The 21,933-nt window shown below is 41.6% G+C and overlaps 2 protein-coding genes across 2 annotated transcripts; both read right to left on the reverse strand.

The window, feature by feature from the left end:
* Positions 1 to 10,861: 10,861 nt before the first annotated feature.
* nmbb (neuromedin Bb) lies at positions 10,862 to 11,661 on the reverse strand. Its single transcript, XM_072465529.1, has 3 exons — positions 11,467 to 11,661; positions 11,203 to 11,387; positions 10,862 to 11,120 (listed from the first exon to the last, which is right to left on the reverse strand). Exons 1-3 carry the CDS (start codon positions 11,630 to 11,632, stop codon positions 11,067 to 11,069), a joined length of 405 nt encoding a protein of 134 aa, XP_072321630.1. The 5' UTR covers positions 11,633 to 11,661; the 3' UTR covers positions 10,862 to 11,066.
* Positions 11,662 to 13,081: 1,420 nt separating this feature from the next.
* Positions 13,082 to 18,688, reverse strand: sec11a (SEC11 homolog A, signal peptidase complex subunit). The gene is made up of 6 exons (XM_072465428.1): positions 18,484 to 18,688; positions 17,283 to 17,392; positions 15,659 to 15,808; positions 15,404 to 15,523; positions 13,475 to 13,532; positions 13,082 to 13,412 (listed from the first exon to the last, which is right to left on the reverse strand). The coding sequence occupies exons 1-6, from the start codon at positions 18,532 to 18,534 to the stop codon at positions 13,362 to 13,364; spliced, it is 540 nt and encodes a 179-aa protein (XP_072321529.1). The 5' UTR covers positions 18,535 to 18,688; the 3' UTR covers positions 13,082 to 13,361.
* Positions 18,689 to 21,933: the final 3,245 nt, after the last annotated feature.

Raw genomic sequence — 21,933 nt, forward strand, 5'->3', positions numbered from 1 at the left:
ACCATGCCACTTCCTATTGGCTAATCATTAGGGCCGTTGGCCAATAAAACGTTGATCAGTTTTGTCATTCATCCTCTGACCTACGCACTTCCTGGGTCTGGGTGTTTCTCCACGTACCTACGCTCTCCAGGTAGTAGTTGTCCCTTTTGCTAATGCGATTCGATCGTGTAGTTTTACTCATAAAATGGTTTCTGTGGTTCAGTGCCGTGGCCCGTCACCTGGCGTCGCTTTGTTAACGCTCCGATGTGATCTCTGCTGACTCAGGATTGTTGTTGTCTCGCTGTCATAGCCCCACAACGCGTGGTCCCGGGCAGCTAACGTGGTACGTCCTGAGCGTGATATGCCGGTAGCCTAGTGTTCAGGTTAGCGTTAACCAGGTCTCTTTTCAGATGTAACCTAAACTCTCTGGAGCGGCGGTGTGCGCTGGAGCCGTTGCCTTGCCCTGCCCTCTGTTGATATGGACGTCTGTGCCCTGTGTTGTCCACTGGACTCTTAAAAGACTATACATCTACGCATAAAGAACTGATACGAACTGTGATTACCTCTACTTGTGTTGTTAAAGTATTTATTAAATTAATAGCCTGTTAAATAAATTACATGTCATGAAACTGGAATCTGCCTCTGTATTAGAGCTGGGTTTCGATTCAAATTTCAAGAATCGATTCGACTCCAATTTTTACGTTTCAAAATCGATTTTTTCCGATTTTCTCAGATCCCATCCGATTCGCTCCGATTTCGATCTGATTTCCAATTCGATCCGATTTCAATTCGGTCCGGGGGTTAATGTTTTTAAAAATGAAAAATGTATTTGAACCGTTTCCTTCACTTCACGACTGTGTAGAGAAGCAACATATTAAAACTAGTATTATATCAATATTAAACAGCAAATCAGTAAGTATTGGTAGTTACTGAGGCTGGAAGACTGATGAAAAGGTTAAGGGTCAATCTACCTTCAAGAAAGATAATCCAGGAGTCCTGAATTATCTTTCTTGAAGGTAGATTGAAGTTCACTGAGGGAAATGTAGAAAAGGATTTTAATTTAAAAAAAAAAAAAAAAATCGATCTTTGGACGTACGAATCGATAATCGATCATTAATATGCGAATCGATTAAAAATCGGAAAATCGATTATTTCAACGCAGCTCTACTCTGTATAGTCAATAACGAATCTGTGTGTCCTTTTAGTTAGTTTTCCGGGTGTAAGCCCGGTGGCATTGTTGGTTTTATTTTCTTTATTTTTATTTAATGTAAATTAGTTTAAAACATATATATATATATATATATATATACATATATATATATATATATATATATATATATATATATATATATATATATATATATATATATATATATATATATATATATATATATATATATATATATATATAGTACCACCGGAATGCCACACTAGCATAGGCTAATTGTGCATAAATGTATGGTTTTACAGCATAAAATATAGTAGTGTATAACCCCACCCTCCCTGACCCCACCCTCCCTGTGGGCTTAGCCAACAAAACGTCCACAAAAGGATTCCTCTTCTGTAACATCCCCCAAGCGGAGATAGGCAACAACACATGCGGTGACGTCTTCAAAATGGCGGTGACAACAACTCGACTGAAACCCATGGATACAACAGTGGCTGCCATTCTTTAGGTCACACCAAATGCTTATCTGACCCCACCAGACCCCCCAATAAAACAAAACCAAACATTTCTAAGTGGCCTTTCATTGTGTCCAGTCTAAAGCACACCTGTGCAATATTCATTCTGCCTCAACAGCATCTTGATGTGAGGTGGGATGGATTAATATTAACATTAATTAATCAGTAAAACAGATTTGGACTCAGTGGTGCAGAGAACTCGAGCTTTGTCTGTCATGACCTGTCTTTACTGAATTGTGAAAATGAATATACCCCCTAATACATCGCCCTAATATATCACTCTCTGGTCAACAATGAATGCAGAATGGCAGTAGTCTATGTTTGCATGTCAGTGTATGTAGGCTAATTATATGTCTAGGTATAATGCATCATTACTTTTATCCATTCAAAATATTAAATGTTTAGTTTTGAACAGTTGCTATGACAATGGTGCTAAATGTGTATCACTCCAAACCCATTAACAACTTTGTTTGCATGAGTTCTGGAGTATGATTTTACACTCAAAACATGGCTGCTGGAACTGGACATCGGTGGCGGTTATTCTAGCTTTGTATATACCTCAGCCTCTCTGCCCGACAGTTTAGCCTGCTCCCTGTTCTAACCAATCAAATGCTTGAAAGTTAAACCCTGGGGTCACATGGTCCAATGACATCACCTTTCAAAACAATAGTCTTCACGGTGCCAATGGATTTTAGGCGATATTTCATTAGATCCACGGGTGAATTCCCTCATTTGTGTTGTTCAACCAGAACAGCACCGTCACAGATTATTAAAACATTGGAACTCCTAAAGTTCTTTTTAGGTCTTTTTACTTTGCTTAGGTAGATTTTTTGTGTTCCTCACTTTTTTACTTTTACTGTATCTGTATATATTTTATTTCTGTTGTTCATTTATTATTCTGTTATTTTTTAGAAAAAAAACCCTCAAATTTAAGTGAGATTTGAGCAGATCTACCTTTAACTCCCAGAGCAATAATTTCAATGTAAGTTTCAAATGTGACCCCTCCAACAGTCTATTCTCTCTTTTTTATGGTTTAGCGTATAACAAATACCTTGAAGACGTAGAACTAAAGTAGGTGGCGGTAAATGCACCTTTTCAGTTGGCTGCCAACCGCCATTAAACGTAATACAACAACAACTGCTCTAGGAGTTGTAGTAGTTTCATAATCCAGGGAGTCCTGGTGTTAAAACAAGAGCAGTTTGGTGTTGGTAAACTAACATGGAAAAGTTATGAGAGAAAAACGGTTACAAGTTGGTGTAATCTCTTTTATGTCCAGGAGTGATTATCATAGAAAACATTTCAAAGGTAGTCATTTAGACAATACTTTGAAATCAAGACGTTTCAACTTCCAACCCAAAAGTAATTTTCAATCTGAAGGAGCTGGCCTGAGAAGCTAGACACACTGCTCTGAGATCAGCCAGATCATCCATCCATCCATCCATCCATCTTCTGCCGCTTTATCCGGGGCCGGGTCGCGGGGGCAGCAGTCTGAGCAGGGACTCCCAGACTTCCTTCTCCCCAGACACTTCCTCTAACTCCTCCGGGGGGATCCCGAGGCGTTCCCAGGCCAGCCGAGAGACATAGTCTCTCCAGCGTGTCCTGGGTCTTCCCCGGGGCCTCTTCCCGGTGGGACATGCCTGAAACACCTCCCAAGGGAGGCGCCCAGGAGGCATCCGAAACAGATGCCCGAGCCACCTCAGCTGGCTCCTCTCGACGTGGAGGAGCAGCGGCTCTACTCCGAGCTCCCCCCGTGTGGCCGAGCTCCTCACCTTATCTCTAAGGGAGCGCCCAGCCACACGGCGGAGGAAACTCATTTCGACCGCTTGTATACGCAATCTTGTTCTTTCGGTCACTACCCAAAGCTCATGACCATAGGTGAGGGTAGGAACGTAGACCGACCGGTAAATAGAGAGCTTTGCCTTTCGGCTCAGCTCCCTCTTTACCACAACGGTCCGATGCAGCGACTGCATCACTGCAGCCGCTGCACCGATCCGCCTGTCGATCTCACGCTCCATCCTTCCCTCACTCGTGAACAAGACCCCGAGATACTTGAACTCCTCCACTTGGGGCAAGGACACCCCACCCACCTGGAGAGGGCAAGCCACCTTTTTCCGGTCGAGAACCATGGCCTCGGATTTGGAGGTGCTGATTCTCATCCCAGCCGCTTCACACTCGGCTGCAAACCGTCCCAGTGCACGTTGCAGGTCCGGGTTTGATGGAGCCATCAGGACAACATTGTCTGCAAACAGCAGAGATGAGATCCTGTGGTCCCCACACCGGACACCCTCCGACCCCTGACTGCGCCTAGAAATTCTGTCCATAAAAATTATGAACAGAACCGGTGACAAAGGGCAGCCCTGGCGGAGTCCAACATGCACTGGGAACAGGTCTGACTTACTGCCGGCAATGCGAACACAGCTCCTGCTCCGGTCATACAGGGACCGGACAGCCCTGAGCAAAGGGCCCCGGACCCCGTACTCCCAGAGCACCCCCCAAAGGACACCCCGAGGGACACGGTCGAAAGCCTTCTCCAGATCCACAAAGCACATGTGGACTGGTTGGGCAAACTCCCATGAGCCCTCGAGCACCCGATGGAGGGTATAGAGCTGGTCCAGTGTTCCACGACCGGGACGAAAACCACTCTGCTCCTCCTGAATCCCAGGTTCGACTATCGGTCGGATTCTCCTCTCCAGTACCTTGGAATAGACCTTACCCGGGAGGCTGAGGAGTGTGATCCCTCTGTAGTTGGAACACACCCTCCGGTCCCCCTTCTTGAACAGAGGGACCACCACCCCGGTCTGCCAGTCCAGAGGCACGGTCCCCGAACGCCACGCGATGTTGCAGAGACGTGTCAACCAAGACAGTCCTACAACATCCAGATACTTTAGGTACTCAGGGCGGATCTCATCCACCCCCGGAGCCCTGCCACCGAGGAGTTTGCGAACAACCTCAGTGACTTCAGCTTGGGTGATGGATGAGCCAGCCTCCGAGTCCCCGGTCTCTACTTCCTCTTCGGAAGACGTGACTGAGGGATTAAGGAGATCCTCAAAGTATTCCTTCCACCGTCCGACGACATCCCCAGTCGAGGTCAGCAGGCCTCCACCCGCACCGTAAACGGTGTTGGTGAGACACTGCTTCCCCCTCCTGAGGCGCCGGACGGTTTGCCAGAATTTCTTTGGTGCCGACCGATAGTCCTCCTCCATGGCCTCCCCGAACTCCTCCCAGGCCCGGGTTTTTGCCTCTGCGACAGCACGAGCCGCAGCTCGCTTGGCCTGCCGATACCCGTCGATGACCTCCGGAGACCTACAAGCCAGAGTGGCCTGATAGGCCTCCTTCTTCAATCTGACGGCATCCCTTACTTCCGGTGTCCACCACCGGGTTCGGGGGTTGCCGCCACGACAGGCACCGGAGACCTTGCGACCACAACTCCGAGCAGCCGCATCAACAATGGAGGCGGAGAACATGGTCCACTCGGACTCAATGTCCCCAACCTCCCCCGGGACATGGGAGAAGCTCTCCCGGAGGTGCGAGTTGAATACCCTACTGACAGAGGGCTCCACTAGACGTTCCCAACAGACCCTCACAATGCGCTTGGGTCTGCCAAGTCTGGCCGGCTTCCTCCTCCGCCAGCGGATCCAACTCACCACCAGGTGGTGATCGGTTGACAACTCTGCCCCTCTCTTCACCCGAGTGTCCAAGACACGCGGCCGGAGGTCTGATGACACGACAACAAAGTCGATCATTGACCTCCGGCCTAGGGTGTCCTGGTGCCATGTGCACTGATGGACACCCTTGTGCTTGAACATGGTGTTCGTTATGGACAATCCGTGGCTAGCACAGAAGTCCAATAACTGAACACCGCTCGGGTTCAGATCGGGGAAGCCGTTCTTCCCGATCACCCCTCTCCAGGTGTCACTGTCATTGCCCACGTGGGCGTTGAAGTCCCCCAGTAGAACAACGGAGTCCCCGGTCGGTGCACTGTCCAGTACCCCTCCCAAGGACTCCAAGAAGGCCGGGTACTCTGCACTGCTGTTCGGCCCGTAGGCCGCCACAACAGTGAGAGACCTGTCCCCCACCCGAAGGCGGAGGGACGCGACCCTCTCGTTCACCGGGGTAAACTCCAACACGTGGTGGCTGAGCTGAGGGGCTATCAGCAAGCCCACACCAGCCCGCCGCCTCTCCCCGCGGGCAACACCAGAGAAGTGGAGCGTCCAGCCCCTCTCGAGGAGATGGGTTCCAGAGCCCAAACTGTGCGTGGAGGTGAGGCCGACTATATCTAGTCGGTATCGCTCAACCTCCCGCACAAGCTCAGGCTCTTTCCCCCCCAGCGAGGTGACATTCCATGTCCCCAGAGTTAGTCTCTGTGTCTGGAGATCTGGTCGCCGAGGCCCCTGCCGTCGACTGCCGCCCAGATCTCTCTGCACCGGCCCCTTATGGATCCTCCTGCGGGTGGTGGGCCCACGGGAGGGCGGCCCCACGTCGCTCTTTCGGGCTGTGCCCGGCCGGGCCCCGTGGGGTAAGACCCGGCCACCAGGCGCTCGCCATGGAGCACCCATCCCAGGCCTGGCTCCAGGATGGGGCCCCGGTGACGCCGATCCGGGCGACGTAAACTGCCTTGTTCGTGTCGTCGTCATAAGAGGCTTCTGAACCGATCTTTGTCTGACCCGTCACCTAGGACCTGTTTGCCTTGGGAGACCCTACCAGGGGCATGAAGCCCCCGACAACATAGCTCCCGGGATCATTCGGGCACTCAAACCCCTCCACCACGTTAAGGTGTCGGTTCAAGGAGAGTTCCAGATCACAATAGCGAAAGTCCCAAAATAGGTCTAACTGATTAAATAGGTAGTGTGGTATCATAGTAATACTATTTCCTCGTCCTCCTCCAATTCAGCTTCAGAGCACTTTCCCAGACCAGCTTCTTCAGATTGAAAATGACATGTCTTGATTTTAAAACACTGTCCAGTTGAATACCTTTGAAACTTAAAATCTACATTATTATAAGACAGAAATATTAACATAACACAAAAGCAGAATGCATTACATCTCCTTGATGCTTTTTGGAGACTTTCTGGTTACTAAAACATGTTCAGAATAGAACTACGAGCAGTAAAAGCCAAACAGTGCACAACAGTGTATAAGACAATTGAATCAGAATCAGAATAAGGTTTATTGCCATTGTCAATGAACAAATTAACAAACTTGGGAACTTGTCTTGGTGGTTCGATGCAACACAAAACAATAAAACAATGAACAATGAAAAAGTCATAACAATAAGCTACCAGATATAAAAAAATAAGTTAAAGTTTAAGTAAAATAGGCTTAATATGTACACAAAATAACGATTGTAAGTTGAAATCCCAAATTGTTTGGACAATTGAACCGTAATAATTTAGTAATAGCCCTAACTGAGCCTACATGCATTGTAAATCCTGTGAGGACAGAATAGATTACTTCATTAAAAAGGAAAGCCTAAGGTAATGTGCATGTTGCCTATAGTAGTCTCTCTCAATGTTTTTCTAGATCTGCCACATTTGTCAGTGTCAGCTTTGTGTGAAGGAACATATGCTGGGGCTATAGTTCAAGACACCACATAAATTCACTCGGTCAATTATGCATAAGCTTTTCCAACAAGTTTTTAATTTGTTTGTGTGTGTTTTCCCTTTTCATTGATTTATTTATTTGACAGGGACAGTATTTAATAAGTAATTAAACATTTCCACCAAAGAGGTAACAAATGTCATGTAGGCTTCTAGCCACAGGCTAATTTGCAGCCCCTGGTTAGGCTTTTAGTGCAAACAGAAACAACTGGAAAATTAGTAAAACACATAGATAAGAACAGGGTTCTCAGTTTAATCTTTTTAAGACAGTGTTTCAGTTTTGTGGAGAAAAGTCTAATTTCTGACTCTGACTTAAGCTCCAGCGGCAAAGAGTTCCATGTGTGAAGCTTTCATTGAGAAATTAGTTTTTGGTGTTGTACATTTGTACTGGCAAAACGTCTCTCCTCTGAGCTGAGTGTCAGGTTAAAGATTTGGACACTTAGATTATAGAATGCAATATTGTCGTACTACCAGATGGAAGAAAGAACCAGAATTCCTTATTCTACATTATTACACATACATATACATATATACAGATATATATATATATATATATATATATATATATATATATATTCCTGATTGGTGTCATAAACCAGGAATATCTTAAGGACAATAGGCTATTCTGAAGGTTACTCTGTCATTTTATAATATATAATATAACAACCAAACACCACAACATTTAACTTTCATCTTGAACAAGGTAGGCACAAAAGTAAGTAAGAAAGTAAGTAAGTAAATGTTATTGTACAGCATCTTTCACAGACAGAAGTCACAAAGTGCTTCACAAAAACACAGAATAAAACAATAAAAACACAAAAAACTTACAGTGAGCAATACATATACAACAATATACAGTCAAATCAGTCCCTAAAGCAAATGTAATTAAAAGGCCTGACTAAATAAAAAGGTTTTGAGCTGACCCTTAAAAGCAACAACAGAGTCCAGTGACCAGAGTCTGGTCCGAAAACGAGTGCGAGGAACCAAAAGCAGTTTCTGATCCAAAGACCTGAGTGAGCGAGAGGGAGTGTACGGTGTGATCAGATCGCTGATGTACAGACGGACCTGACCATGCAAAGCTCTAAAAGTCAGAACTAGAATTTTAAACTGTATCCAGTAGGAGACCGGCAGCCAGTGAAGGGCTTTTAGACTGGATAAAATGTGGGCCCTTCTATTTGTGCGAGTTAACAGCCTCGCTGCAGACAAGAGAGCTCCTTTTTGTTCAGACGGGAAAACAAACTGTTACAATAGTCTAAACGTGAAGACACGAAAGCATGAATTATTAGTTCCAGATCATTTTGAGAAACCCAAGTTTCTAACAGTCTGGCCTAAATCACCCAAGCACTGGTTTATCCCTGGAATGGCATCATCAGGGGCAATAATCAGTGTTTCTGTTTTGTCTAGAGTTTTTACTCAGCCATTGTTTTATTTGCACTTGGATCTCAGAAGGTTTAAAAGAGCAATAGAGCTGAATATCGTCAGCGAACAGGTGATAGGACACATCACTAAACTCTTTAATGATAATTCCTAGGGAGATCATATAAAGCAAAAATAAGACAAGACCCAAAACGGAGCCCTGAGGAACTCCACACAACAAATCAGCTGAGTCAGACATTATTTGGTTTGCAGCAACACTAACGCTCCGGCCGGAGAAATATGAGGAAAACCAATGAAGAACTGACCCTGATCGTCCAATCAGGTCCCTCAGTCTGTTGAACAGTATATGATGGTTGACGGTGTTAAAGGCTGCAGACAGATCCAACAGAACTAAAACCGTGCATTTTCCAGAATCAGCAGACATCATAATGTCACTGGACACTTTCAGCAATGCGGTTTCCGTAGAATGATGTTTGCGGAAATCAGATTGAAAAGAGTCGTGAATGTTTGACTGATCAAGGAAGTCTGACAATTGTTCAGAGACCACCTTCTCTAAGATCTTGGACATGAACGGGAGCTTTGAAATAGGTCTGAAACGTTTTGGGTCTGTCGGATCCAAGTTTGTTTTTTTCAGTAAAGGCTCTAATACGGCATGTTTAAATGGAGCAGGAAACACACCGGTAGAAAGAGAGAGATTTACCATTTTGGTAACCCAGGGGCCAATAACATCAAACACTTTGAGGAAGAGCCTGCAGGGAAGGGCATCTGATGTACAAGAGGAGGGTTTCATCTTGGTCACCATAGCTGAGATGTCCCCTAGAGTGACAGGCTTAAAAGAAGACCAGTTTTGGGAAACAGGCTCCACAGAAACAGGTTTATCAGACAATGGGAGTGGGATTTGGTCTTTGATCATCTTGATCTTATCGATAAAGAACCTGAGGAATCCATTGCTGTCAGCTTTGCAGAAAACAGAGTCACTGCAGCTGTAGGACATACAATAGAATTTATAGTGTCAAACAACACTTTGGGGTTTTTCTTGTTGGATGTAATTAGCTGGCGGAAGTAATCAGATTTGGAACTTTCCATCATTTCATTGTAAGATGACACAAGATCTCTGAGGTGTGACCTATGGACCTCAAGACTGGAGGTTTTCCAGACACTCAGTTGTCCGACATAGTCTCTAGATTTAGGATACCTTCATTTATCCAAGGACAAGCTTTTTCTGTGTTGACAAAGTGGATTTTACAGGTGCCACCTGATCCAAAATGGATAAACAGTGGCTGCTAAAGGAATGAATTAAGCTGTCCACATCAAGACAATTCATAAACAAGTGAGGATCAAACAGAAAATTGGACAGTGTGTTTACTCCTACATGTAGGCCGACCCTGAGGATCAGCGCTTAGGGGATAGGTTACAAAAGGAATCATCTTATCAATCAAAACAGTATTTTGATGTCTGAAGTCACTGGGTTTGTTTGACAATGAACAATTAAGATCCAAACAGCACCAATGCTAAAATGCAAAGTTGCTGTTGTTCTGTTCTGTGTGATACTTTCCCGTCAAAAAAAAAAAATATTTGGCTAAATTTACAACATCCGTCCAATGGCCTATCAGTTCCCCAAAGTTTATTCCAAAGTGGCAGATCATTTTAAACAATATCCTGAATTTTGTACATTATTGGGAACAGGAAGTTCAAATCATAGTCTACTTTGTGTGCTCCTACACACAAAGTAGACTTAGTCAGACAAACCAGTGTTATTATTGAACTGTGAAATGATTTACTGAAATGTTTGAAAAGAAAACGATCAAGTTTTTCTATCATTTGTATATAGCCTATTGCCCTACATCTGTGAGGCACCTGGCTTTTTGCTGGTCCCCACAGGAGTGCTATATTTGAGAAATGAGTGCGGAATAGAGTAATAATTTATCCCTGCCCTGTTTTGTGTGTCAACCTTTTTCACTTGTTATTCAAGAGTTTGCATCAATCTCCTAAAGATGGCAGATTGTGGGTGTATTCATATAAATAACAACAGCATATTTTTGAAGTGATGTCTTTGCCCAAGGCAGGGATACAGGCTTTCTCACTGCACTGTTATTGATCTAAAGAGCTTTCCACCTGAAATATTCAAGCTTAGACATTTAGGCCTATAGTGTGCATTTATCATATAGCATATTATTTATTCATAACACCAAAAAAGCATTTTGTTTCAGTTTTCTCCAAAGACCAAAATCACAGTGGTGAAAATACTTGTATTGCATAACTACAATGTAAAATAATCACCATGAGTCAACAACAGATAGCTTTAGTGGTTAATCTCACAGTTATTGACAAAGTACAGTAATAAAACGCTGGAACTGAAGACATCATATTAATCTGTCTCCTGATGACACAAGAAATTCCATGTTCATGCAGCGTAACTGGTCCTTCTCATCACTTTCTGTCTTGCAAATAGCTTTGTAAAACCTCCATCAATAAATTGGACTCCTGAAATAGAATAGGTTACAATAACAAAACTGTGTGAGCTAGATAGGCTATTTCATTTTTAAAACTCTAAAATGACACTGACCAGATTTTTTGAGCGACTTTCTTGCGTCTTCTGTGTTTCTAACGCCATCTGCAGAAAGTCCTGAAAGATCCCCGCGAGCGCGCTCTGCTCCGCGGGCACCGACACATCCAGCGCGTCCATGCTCTGGCTCTGTAAGGAGGGCAGCAGAGGGGCATCCACCACGCTCTTCTTACCCATGAAATGCCCTTAAAGCAAACAAAACAACAACTTTGTTCAACCTTTTAGTTAAAGCACTGGTTAAGTGTTTTTCATCAAAGTTCTTACCAGTTGCCCACAGGTTTCCTCTTGGATTCACTTTGATCTTTGCCACTTTATTCCTAAGCTCAGTCAGGTCAAAGCTGACTGCAGCGGTGATAGGCATGAACGATACAAATACAAGATAAGTAAATAAGACGAAATGGCAGACGTTATGGATTGTAGTGCCTTTCATTATTACGCGCGATCCGGCTCCGTCCTCTAGGCGCACTAACCCAAGTGTGCGGCGCAAAGGCGCCTACAGCTTTTATACAGGCGCAGCTTCCACAGGGCTGCACAGGGTCACGGACATGACTCACACGCTTTATTGACCGAATTTTAATATATCAATATTGAACAAGACATGGGGCGTAATGGTCACATGTTAATTGGGTATTGGCTGCCAGATCACATGAGTTTTAAGAATGTATTCAGTATAGACCATAGACAAGGGGAAAAGGGATTATTATGTGTCTAAACTGTATTTCTTTGTGGCCGTAAAGCACATTGACGATTCCCAAACTATATTCTGTTTCCTTTGTCCGTGTGAAGTCCCTTCAAGCTTGAATCCAGAATCCCTGCTCCTGCCTGGTCTTTATGAGCCGCATGACATTTGGCCATGTTGCGACATGCTGTGATCTCCATCAGTCCTTGGAGGATGCACGAACCTGCTGGTTCTTGCTGCTAATTTAGAGTTGATAAGACACTTATGGCACTTCTTTGTCACTTCAGAGTGCTAAGTTGCAAGTTACCAGAGGTGCAACTGCATTGTGCTCTTTTCATAACCTTTGGTATTCACACATGCATAAAAACGCCATAGGTCCTTATTATCAGAATTGAACTTTAATTAAGATAGACATGTTTGCTTAGTGGACACCAACAGCATCACTCTGCAGTTGCTTTAAACCATTATTCATGGAGCCTTGTTCTAAACTAGAAGAATTAGCGGGATGATAATTATATGCTGTTATATAGCCACACCAGGGGGCGCTTGATGTTGCTGAGAAACATAAATCAGACTTAAACATTCGCAAGGGAGAACATTATTTTTTATAGGTCATTTGCTCAGGTTTTTGAGTCTTTGTTTGGCTGAAATCAGATAAATTGGGTCATAGGTTCCAAATGAGGCTCCCGAGGCTGGAGGGCCACGGCTCCTGCATCAATGTATTCACTGTCATGTTTAGATGGGTATGACGTATGGTGATGCCAACATTGGCAGGGCATTTGCTTGTTTAGACAGTGGTACCAAAAGTTAAAGATGGCAAAATAAATATTGCTTCAGTGAACAGACAGAAGAATTAGACCTTCTCTTTTCTTTACTTGACACATTGTAATAAAACAATGCAGAGAATTGTATCTGGCTTTGCATATATTGGCCTAACAAATTACCACCCACAGAGGACTCCTGGATGAATGGGACAGTTTTATTGCCTCAAGGGGAATTTGTCTCACAGAGAGCCCAGTGTTTATTTAGTGCAAATGTTTAATAGGACATTATGCTTTCAACAACAATATTACCGTTATATGATCATGATTCATTATAAAAATATCATTATATATTACCATGGTAAATTCGGACATCAGATCTCACGAAAGGGACAAGACCATGTTTTCATTTTTTTATTAATTCACTTTTGTATTATTTGGCATAAAATATGTCACGTTTCAACAGGAAAGAATGCTCTTTTACATTCTGAAGATAAACTTTTACATAAATCTTACCAAGTTTTCCAACAAAAATGTTTTAAAGTTGAGTCATGTTTTTTGTCATGTTAACATTAACATCTTACTGACACCTCTATAAAACATTCAACTAATTGTACAAAAAGCAGTCAGAATGTGACTAAATCTAACTTAAATATGTTTCTGAAAAGCAACAAATGGGGCTGGATGTGGTATTCTTTCTTCCGAGTCTTGAAGTCAACTCATTCTCGATGGACCAGTACAAATAGCCCCAGCATGAAGAGAACGGCATACTGCAACAAAAAATCATGTTAGTTTTGAATTTTGAAAAGGCACATTTGAGCTTTCAACTTACTTTGAACTTGGGGTAGTCGTTCATGAGAATGGTGACGATTCCGATGTATGGCACAAACCTAGACAGAAGATTATAGTCTATCAGGACATGACACTTAAGTTACCTTGTGAACCTTATCCTTCCTTGAGGATTCTATGGCTATGGCTGAAACTTAATGAGCTGCAAAGTAATAAATACATATGGTTTAAATTATATAACTTAGAAATGCCCTTTTCTAGTCCATTTTTTAAAATTTGGTTCCCTGGATTTATTTATTTTATTTTAAAAAGGCTTTCTAAAAAATAATATAAATAACATGACTACATTCTAAGCATCAACACAAAATATATAACACGTAACTTAAAATTATGGCCAAAAGGGACAAACACACTTGAAGGTAATCAGAAAACTTGTAAAGGTATCAGTAACTGAGGTGCTTGAATTTTTGTTCATTCAAGTAAAGTGGTCATTACCCCGAGTCACTCTCATAAATATCTCAAGTACCCATGGTCTACATTGTTCAGCAATCACTGAATATAATGAACAATAGAGCTATTTCACCTTAAGCGTATTCATTTTGAAGGTGACTTTGTTTAAAAAGCGCAAAGGCTCTTTATTTTTTGTATCTGATCTCAACTGCATCTTGAGAGGATGAATAACAGGGTCAGAGAAGGAAACCCACCAACCCTTGTGAGCAAAAGGTGTTATATTGGGCGGCAGTAGCTCAGTGGTAGAGTGCTCGTCTTCTGATCCAAAGGTCGGTGGTTCGACTGGCCCGCAGGTTGGCGGTGCGATCGCAGCTGCCTCATGTGAATACTGCCGTTGTGTCATTGGGCAAGACACTTAACCCAAGTTGCCCCCAGTGTCTGCATACATCTGGTGTGTGAATGTGTGAGTGAATGGGTGACTGGTTCCCTGATGTAAAGCGCTTTGAGTGCCTTGAAGGTAGAAAAGCGCTATATAAAGATGTGACCATTTACCATTTATGTCTTAGAATGATGCAGACTTACACAAGTACGAACATGTGATCTTAAGAAACAGCTTAAGATTGACTCAATCTTCCCTTGACTTGTTGTTGAGGTCATTGGTGTATCTGCTTCACTGAGGCAACTTCGAGCCCCCTAAGAGTTTCAGAGTGTTTTTGGAAAGTGGAGTGAAGGTGACTGAATAAAGCACCACTGTCATGAAAATATCTAAATTTTGTTATAAAGTTATATTCATTAATAATTACGTATTACACAACCTAACTAACCCATGTAAATTACTATATCAGGGCCAAGGTTAAATTTTGACCTGGTTAAGCCCAGTTTTTGTGATTGAAAAAAGGCTATGTAACAGTTTTCCACCTTACATGTATGACCCATACATCTGCATGTACATACAGTGCAGAGAGGGCTTAGACAAACATGCAGGAATCTATCCAAAAACAACTCGTGGTCCAAAGCTCATAAAAGTCCCATCCAGCTGCTATGCTATTTAAACCATCTAATTACACTCATCTCCATGTTTCACTGCACATACTCACACAAATGAGCACAACACAGCTCACCACATCAACATCAGATTATGGCTTGATCTTGTATTTGAGTCTTCCATCAAGACGGAAACCTTTTTGTTTGGTTTCTGTTCAATTCAATACAATAGCACCCTCTAAAGTTTTCCCAATCTGGCATTTTAAAATGGTCACGGTGGGCAGTCTTCAGACGTTTCGACTTATTCAGGACCTTACTCAAGTATCTTTAGTTGCCTCTAGCAATCAGTTGTGGGCTCTTACATCTGACCTCAACTTTGTGTTTACTTCAGTCAATCCTTCCATTTTGGCCTTGAAATCAATTTCTATCAATCTATGTATTACATCTATTACATCCCTCAACTCGATTTTAATAGACCGTACAGTATTCCAAGCTAGTACATTTCATATCAATATCAAGAAACTGTGAATGGACTTACCCCCTGGCTCGTCCAACCACATCCTTCTTCTCCAGCCAGTGTTGACCCTGCTTATACAACCCTCTGTCATCAACAGCATTGTTGTCTCCTTTAGTCAAGAACTTAATGTCTCCATTTTCCCTATAAATTAAACACAAACATATCATACAGAAGCTCTTTTGAACAAAATTTAAAAATACTTCTAGGTCATACTGAGTACCAAAAAGCTTATGTAACCGGTGCACAAAGTACAATCAAAACAGAAAGGTGGCATACTTTTCATGGATCTTCAGTACCCTGTGCACTATTGGAATCTCTCTGCCTTCTATCCTGAACACCACAATTTCTCCAACTCTGATGGGGTCCTCTACACGGTTGGTCAAAAAAAGGAGGTCTCCTCTGTGGAAAGCTGGCTCCATACTACCACTGTAACGATATAAAACAGAAACAGTTGCAGAAATAGAGAACATGCACATGCAGCAAAAACACATTATGTTCAGGAAAATGAACATTAAAGAGAATGTCCCATTATTACGCAACATAACTCTTTATGATGTTTAGAGGTGCTATAATCATATTTTTCAACAGAATACACACAGAATCCTGCACAGCTGGTCCCTTTCCAAAGTTCAAAAGGCTCGGTTACGACTTGTGATGTCATGAGGATGCTTATCCATATTGTTTATGTCCCTACACCAACTTTAGCAGACACTTTTCAATAACCATTTCAGCATTTACTGCTTCTCATCCTGCATTATTCCCACTGTGATGTTGTATCTCCTTTTAAGGGTAGTCCTGGCCCCAAAGGGGAGGAGCCTATTCTACATGTTTTTAGTGGTCAGAGAAACCAGAGCCCTCGAACAGGAAACATACACAAAGTGAAAAGGAAATGTGGACAGAGACAGCTGCAAATGTCAATTTAAATACATTTTAAATGAAACAAATTATGATTCCCCCCCCAGATACTTGGTATTAAATATAACATAAGTAGAAAACATTCAAAAGAGGATCCGCACAGAAGTAGGAACTCCCATTTTTTTATTTCACAGCACATGTGACGCTTGGAGCTGAAAGCCTAGTTTCTGGCTTGAAACGACATGTGGTGTGAAATAAAAACTAGCAGCTCCTACTGCTGCAGTTCAGGACCCAGCAAACAAGCTTTAAACATGTTGGGATCAGTTTATTTTCTTCTTCTACAATATTATAAACACAAGTAGATCATCATTCATCGTAAACTGCAATATTTATCCAAACGGCTTAGTAATAGAAACATATCCAGGTGCCTGTTCAGAATTGCAGAACTGATAAACCTCTTTATTGTCACATATAACCATAACAAGCAGCATATTTTTTAAGTGTTTTTATTTTTGAAATGAGGCTTTAAATTGAGTCTTTATTCTCAAAATAATCACAACTAAGTACAAGGATGTGGGCGGGAATAGGGGAGGTGAAAAAGGAATTTTCTGACCTTGCCAATCTTGATGCAAACCTTTGGAGGCACAATTATGACAAACGTAGGACCCTACATCACAGGCTCCACCACGCCGCCCTCACACGAATCACCTCCATCCACATGTCCCTGTAAGTGAAGAAGATGCTCGTGCACCTTTATGTGAATTTAGCGGTCTTTGTTTGTAAAAACAAGCAGACCAGAGCAGATACAACAGAAGCACCACAACACAATATTTGATGGGCTTTGCTCTAAAAAATAACCTTTTGAACACCTTTTAAAATTCAAATAGACCACGTACTGAAGGAACAACTACTAGAAAGTGTATTCATACCATTTCCAGAGTAAATAATGAAAAACTGTCAGGGACATGTCAGTGAAGGTGCATCCTTGTGGAGGTCTACAGACAGACATTCTTGTACATTTACCCCAACAGAGAAGGGGACTTACCTAAGGACGACTACAATTGGACTTTCACTTCCAGTGACAACCATTAAACCTTTCCAGATCATCAACGCAGAAGAAACAATCATACCAAAGTTCAGCACCTGGTAATAGAGCTGCAACAAACCAAGACAAGTTAGCAACAATTAATTACATAATCTAATACTGCCATCTTAGGGAGGACCCACAGAGTAGGGTTGTGTTTAAAAAAAAAATGTATACGGAGATATATCGTCATGGACCCCATATGGATACGCACACAGTATAGATTATAAATGTATATCGATTTTTTAATTTGAAAAAAAAAAAAAATTATATATATATATATATATATATATATATATATATATATATATATATATATATATATATATATATATATATATATATATATATATATAAATATTTTTGTGGCCCTTAGGCTTTAAATAAGGTGGAATAGTTTTGATCTGCTGTTTGTGCCGCGCTCCTCTCGGCCGAGGTGAGAAGGAGCTGTGGACCTGATCAGAAGCTGATCTGTGCAGAAGAAGCTACAGCAGCATGTTCAGACCATGAAACATGTAATACTTTACTAGAATGTGTTCCATATATTTCTATTTGGATCAGTTGGTTGGATGTATGAAGTTATTAGAGCATAATGGATTTATAAATAAGTGTTTTGTGGATAAACATGACATTTTTAAGACCCTTTTTTCAAAAATGTATTGGGGTACATATCGTAATGAGGAAATTGTATAGGCATTTACACAGTATCTGGATACATATCGTATCGTGACCCCTGTATCGGGATAGTATAGTATAGCGAGGGTCTTGGCAACACACTCTATCTAAACATACATATATATATATAAAATGTCGTTAGCAAATGTGTTGTGTAGCTCGTGTAGATATCTATCTATAACATACATGTATATAATATAATGTTATAGTTTATATATATATAATATATATATATATATATATATATATATATATATATATATATATATATATATATATATATATATATACACACATTTATACGCACACATACACACACAAACAAACAAACAAACGAACGCACACGGTGGTAAACAAACTTTTAACAGAATCAGAAGTTTGTAACAAGACAGTGGCATTAGTTGCTCGCTAACTGGTGTGTTGTGTAGCTCGTGTACATTAGCTCCGAGCTCACACAAAGAGGCTCCCACGCGCCACAGACACCTACCTGCCGCTTATTCATGCGACGGACATCGTCGAGGAAATCTAAAGACAGCATTTTGAAAAAACTACTGGGTAGAAAATTGACCTAAATCACATTAATATTATTTTATGAAATGACCATATGGATGCACGATCTAGCAGTATTTCCTCGCATCCGTGTCTTCCTGGTGCGCGGCACCGGAAGTCCCGCCCACTATGCGCGCTGGGTTGAGGTGTCAGTCCAGGATACGAGCAAAGGCTGAGCTTTGCAAAACTGAAACCGGTGGGCTCTGAACTCCTGTGCATTGGATTATTTTATTTTTAATTCAAATGTACAATAATATAAACAATATCAGGCTTAATACAATTGCAGTTACAAACTATGTGTATAAAATAAATACAAAAAATAAATATTCTTCAGTTTACAGTTCAAATTCAATACAAAGAGTTTTGGTCTATTGAATATGGGTTTATAAGTCACGGAAGGGGGCGATGATGTCTCAAAGCAAACGAGTCACAGGGCCAGACTTCTGGCTGTCTGACGTAGAAGAAGAGGGACCGACGGGCTGGACATTTTACGGTCATATTATGCATAATTATAACAACTTTTCTTTAAAAAAAAAATCTAATTATTGATACAAAACGTAAAACTATAGTACTTTATATGCTGGTGAGTTGTGTAGCAGTAGCAGGCCTAGGCATGCACTTTTATTTGTGGGAGTAGTAATATCTCACTACCTTTTGAGTGAGCCTTGACACTTATTATTATGCTGACATTTCTATTTATGTTTTGCTAGCGAGAAAATAATAATTTGTCGATGTATTAAATAATCAAATAATCTTTCCTTTAATGAAAGCTTTAGGGATCATCTCAAAATGGGTTGAAGCTGAAAAGACGTAATTTTTTTTGTCTCTCTCTGGACCCCCTCCCCCCCAAAAGACTTTGTCTGGCTTTACATAAAATTTTACGCGTTGATTAAACGCTAATAGTTTGATCCTGACCCTGCTCACCTCTAGTGAACATCCCTGAACATCCTTTGGTAAGTTTATATTTAGAAGTTATGAACTCTCCAAATAATGTCACCTGTCGCGCATGTTTGTTTACTTAATCCACATGGTCCACGGGCCCTAGGGGCCCTACGGCACATCCCATTCAACCTAAACTGTGAGATGACCACATTGAGACAGTCTCAAGAGGATGAGAGAGTGAGAAACTAATGTTTCTTGTCAAAACCTGTAATTGTCAATTGCCTGAGTTTAGACCTTAGACATGATGTCAGAATGACAGAAGCGGAACACGTGCTTTCGTCTCAGTGAGAATCTCACGTCTTCTGTGATTGGCCGAAACCTCATGCAGGTTTGTTTTGTTTCCTTCTTCCGGCCAGTGCGTAGCACGTTACTAGAGCATAATCTCTTGATAATTTTCTGCGCCGCGTCTTGCCGCAAAACAGCTTTTCCAACTTTTCTGCACCAGCCGCATTGGCGACGGCGACGCCCGCCCCGCCCCTTGCGCGGGCCACGGCGCGCCGTGCTCCCCCGTGTGCACCCCGTAGCACCCGCGTACACCCGCCCCGCTCCTCGCACGCACCCGCGTACTCCGCGCACGCACTCGCAGCCTAATGTTGGCCTAATGCTCGTTGCAGTTTTTTAGCATTTCAAAACAATTACAGTACTGCCACAACAATGTATTGAAGCTTCAAAGCAACAAAAAGACGAAATGTAGGTTCAACCTCCCCCCCCTCTTTTCAGCTTCAACCCATTTTGAGATGATCCCTTACTCCATTTAACGTGGCTCTCTGGGTCCTCCATAAACGTTCGCAAAGTATTTCTGCTCATCAATTAGTAAATGGGGAAACAGAATTGTACATGTAAATTACATAGACTAAACATGTTAAAATTGTCATAAGATCAAAAGATCTTGGCCATAGGCCTATACAGCCATTGATAAACTATTAAGCTAAGATTTTAATATTTGTTAGGCTATATCTTAGTCCCATGTTCTATTAGCAATCTAATTAGGCTATGACAGAGAAGCAGCAATAAAACCATAATAAGCTGTTATGTATATAGCCCATGGCACACAGACAGCCAGATACAGCAGACATATACATTTGTATGTACAAATGTGAGTGGAAAATTGTTTTTCCCAGAGTTAATTAAAACCATTAAGCCTATATTAGCTTTTTCCTTAGTGATAAGGTGTAACTAGAAAGGTAAAATAAAAGCAGCCACATTATCAGTAGCCTAATTAGTCCATGAGCTCTTTATGGCAGAACATTTTCATTTCCTTGAAAGTAGGTTAGGCCTTGTAAACACAGACCTCAGTCAAGGAGAACAGTTTTCAGTTTAAATGAGTCATTGTACATGACGTGCATTTCTTTCTGTGTAAAGAATCACATTTTATTGCACCACATAATTTTCTTGATTATGTATTGTCTCCATGATGCCACAATTTTGCTGAACTATTTATTTTCTGAACGTCTGTAGTTGGTGTTAAATATTTCAATGCTCAGTTATGATTTATGAATGTACAACTATGTTCAATTTAACCCTCCCCTATGCCCCTAAATAATACAGCAGAATGTAAGTGGATAAAGTAGACGCTTGTATTGAATGTACACTCCGTCAGGTTGCTGTTGGTCTTTACAACATGTCAGTACAAATGGCATGGATGTTCCATAATTCATATTACCATATAATTCCAGCAACAAAATGTGTTCTCATTTGAATAAGCCATAGTTAAAATACACCTGATCCAAACCTGTTAGATATTTTTTTTCATTCTTTAGTGCCTCCACCTTAATTTTAAATGATACAGTATATGCCATGAAAATAAAAAGAAATCTGCCTCAATGTATGCAGTGAAACAAGGCCACACTATTTTAGTCAGGACAGGCAAAACATAAAGGATCAAATGGCTGAATTTGATGAAAACATAGGCTGCATGTACCGTACATATTCTTCATAGTGTCTCACACAATACAATGTGCTGCACTCAATTAATTTTAGATCATGATCTCATATAATAAGGCAAGATATGCATCTGATGCCATTATACCAGACTCAGCAAAAGCTTTCAGTGATGTTTTATAAACTCAGCACTGAGAGTCAAGCTATGGCACCATGAGCAGAGCCAGCCTGTGACTTTTGGTTCACCAGAGATAAAAGTTTTTTCAAATGTCAAATAGTCTGTGACATTTAGGGATGTGTGATCCTTTTCACATAATCTTCCTAAATGAACATGGCTGCGTGCTAATGCTAATTGAGGTCAGTGAGACACACAACAATGTGATGTCACAGGAAGCCATGGGATGGGAGTCTGATTTTTTTTTTTTTCATGATGTGAACTTATGCCTTATCGACAACAAAGGAGTGATCTATTAAGATATGATACTAGACAGAAAGAACATTGTATTATGTATCTGTATACTGTATCATGACAACCATGTTGTGTGCTGTCACGATACTATAGTTT

The sequence above is a fragment of the Eucyclogobius newberryi genome, unplaced genomic scaffold (genome assembly GCF_026437365.1).
Source record: "Eucyclogobius newberryi isolate DKJ021-1_F unplaced genomic scaffold, fEucNew1.0.hap1 SCAF_5, whole genome shotgun sequence".
NCBI lineage: Eukaryota > Metazoa > Chordata > Actinopteri > Gobiiformes > Gobiidae > Eucyclogobius > Eucyclogobius newberryi.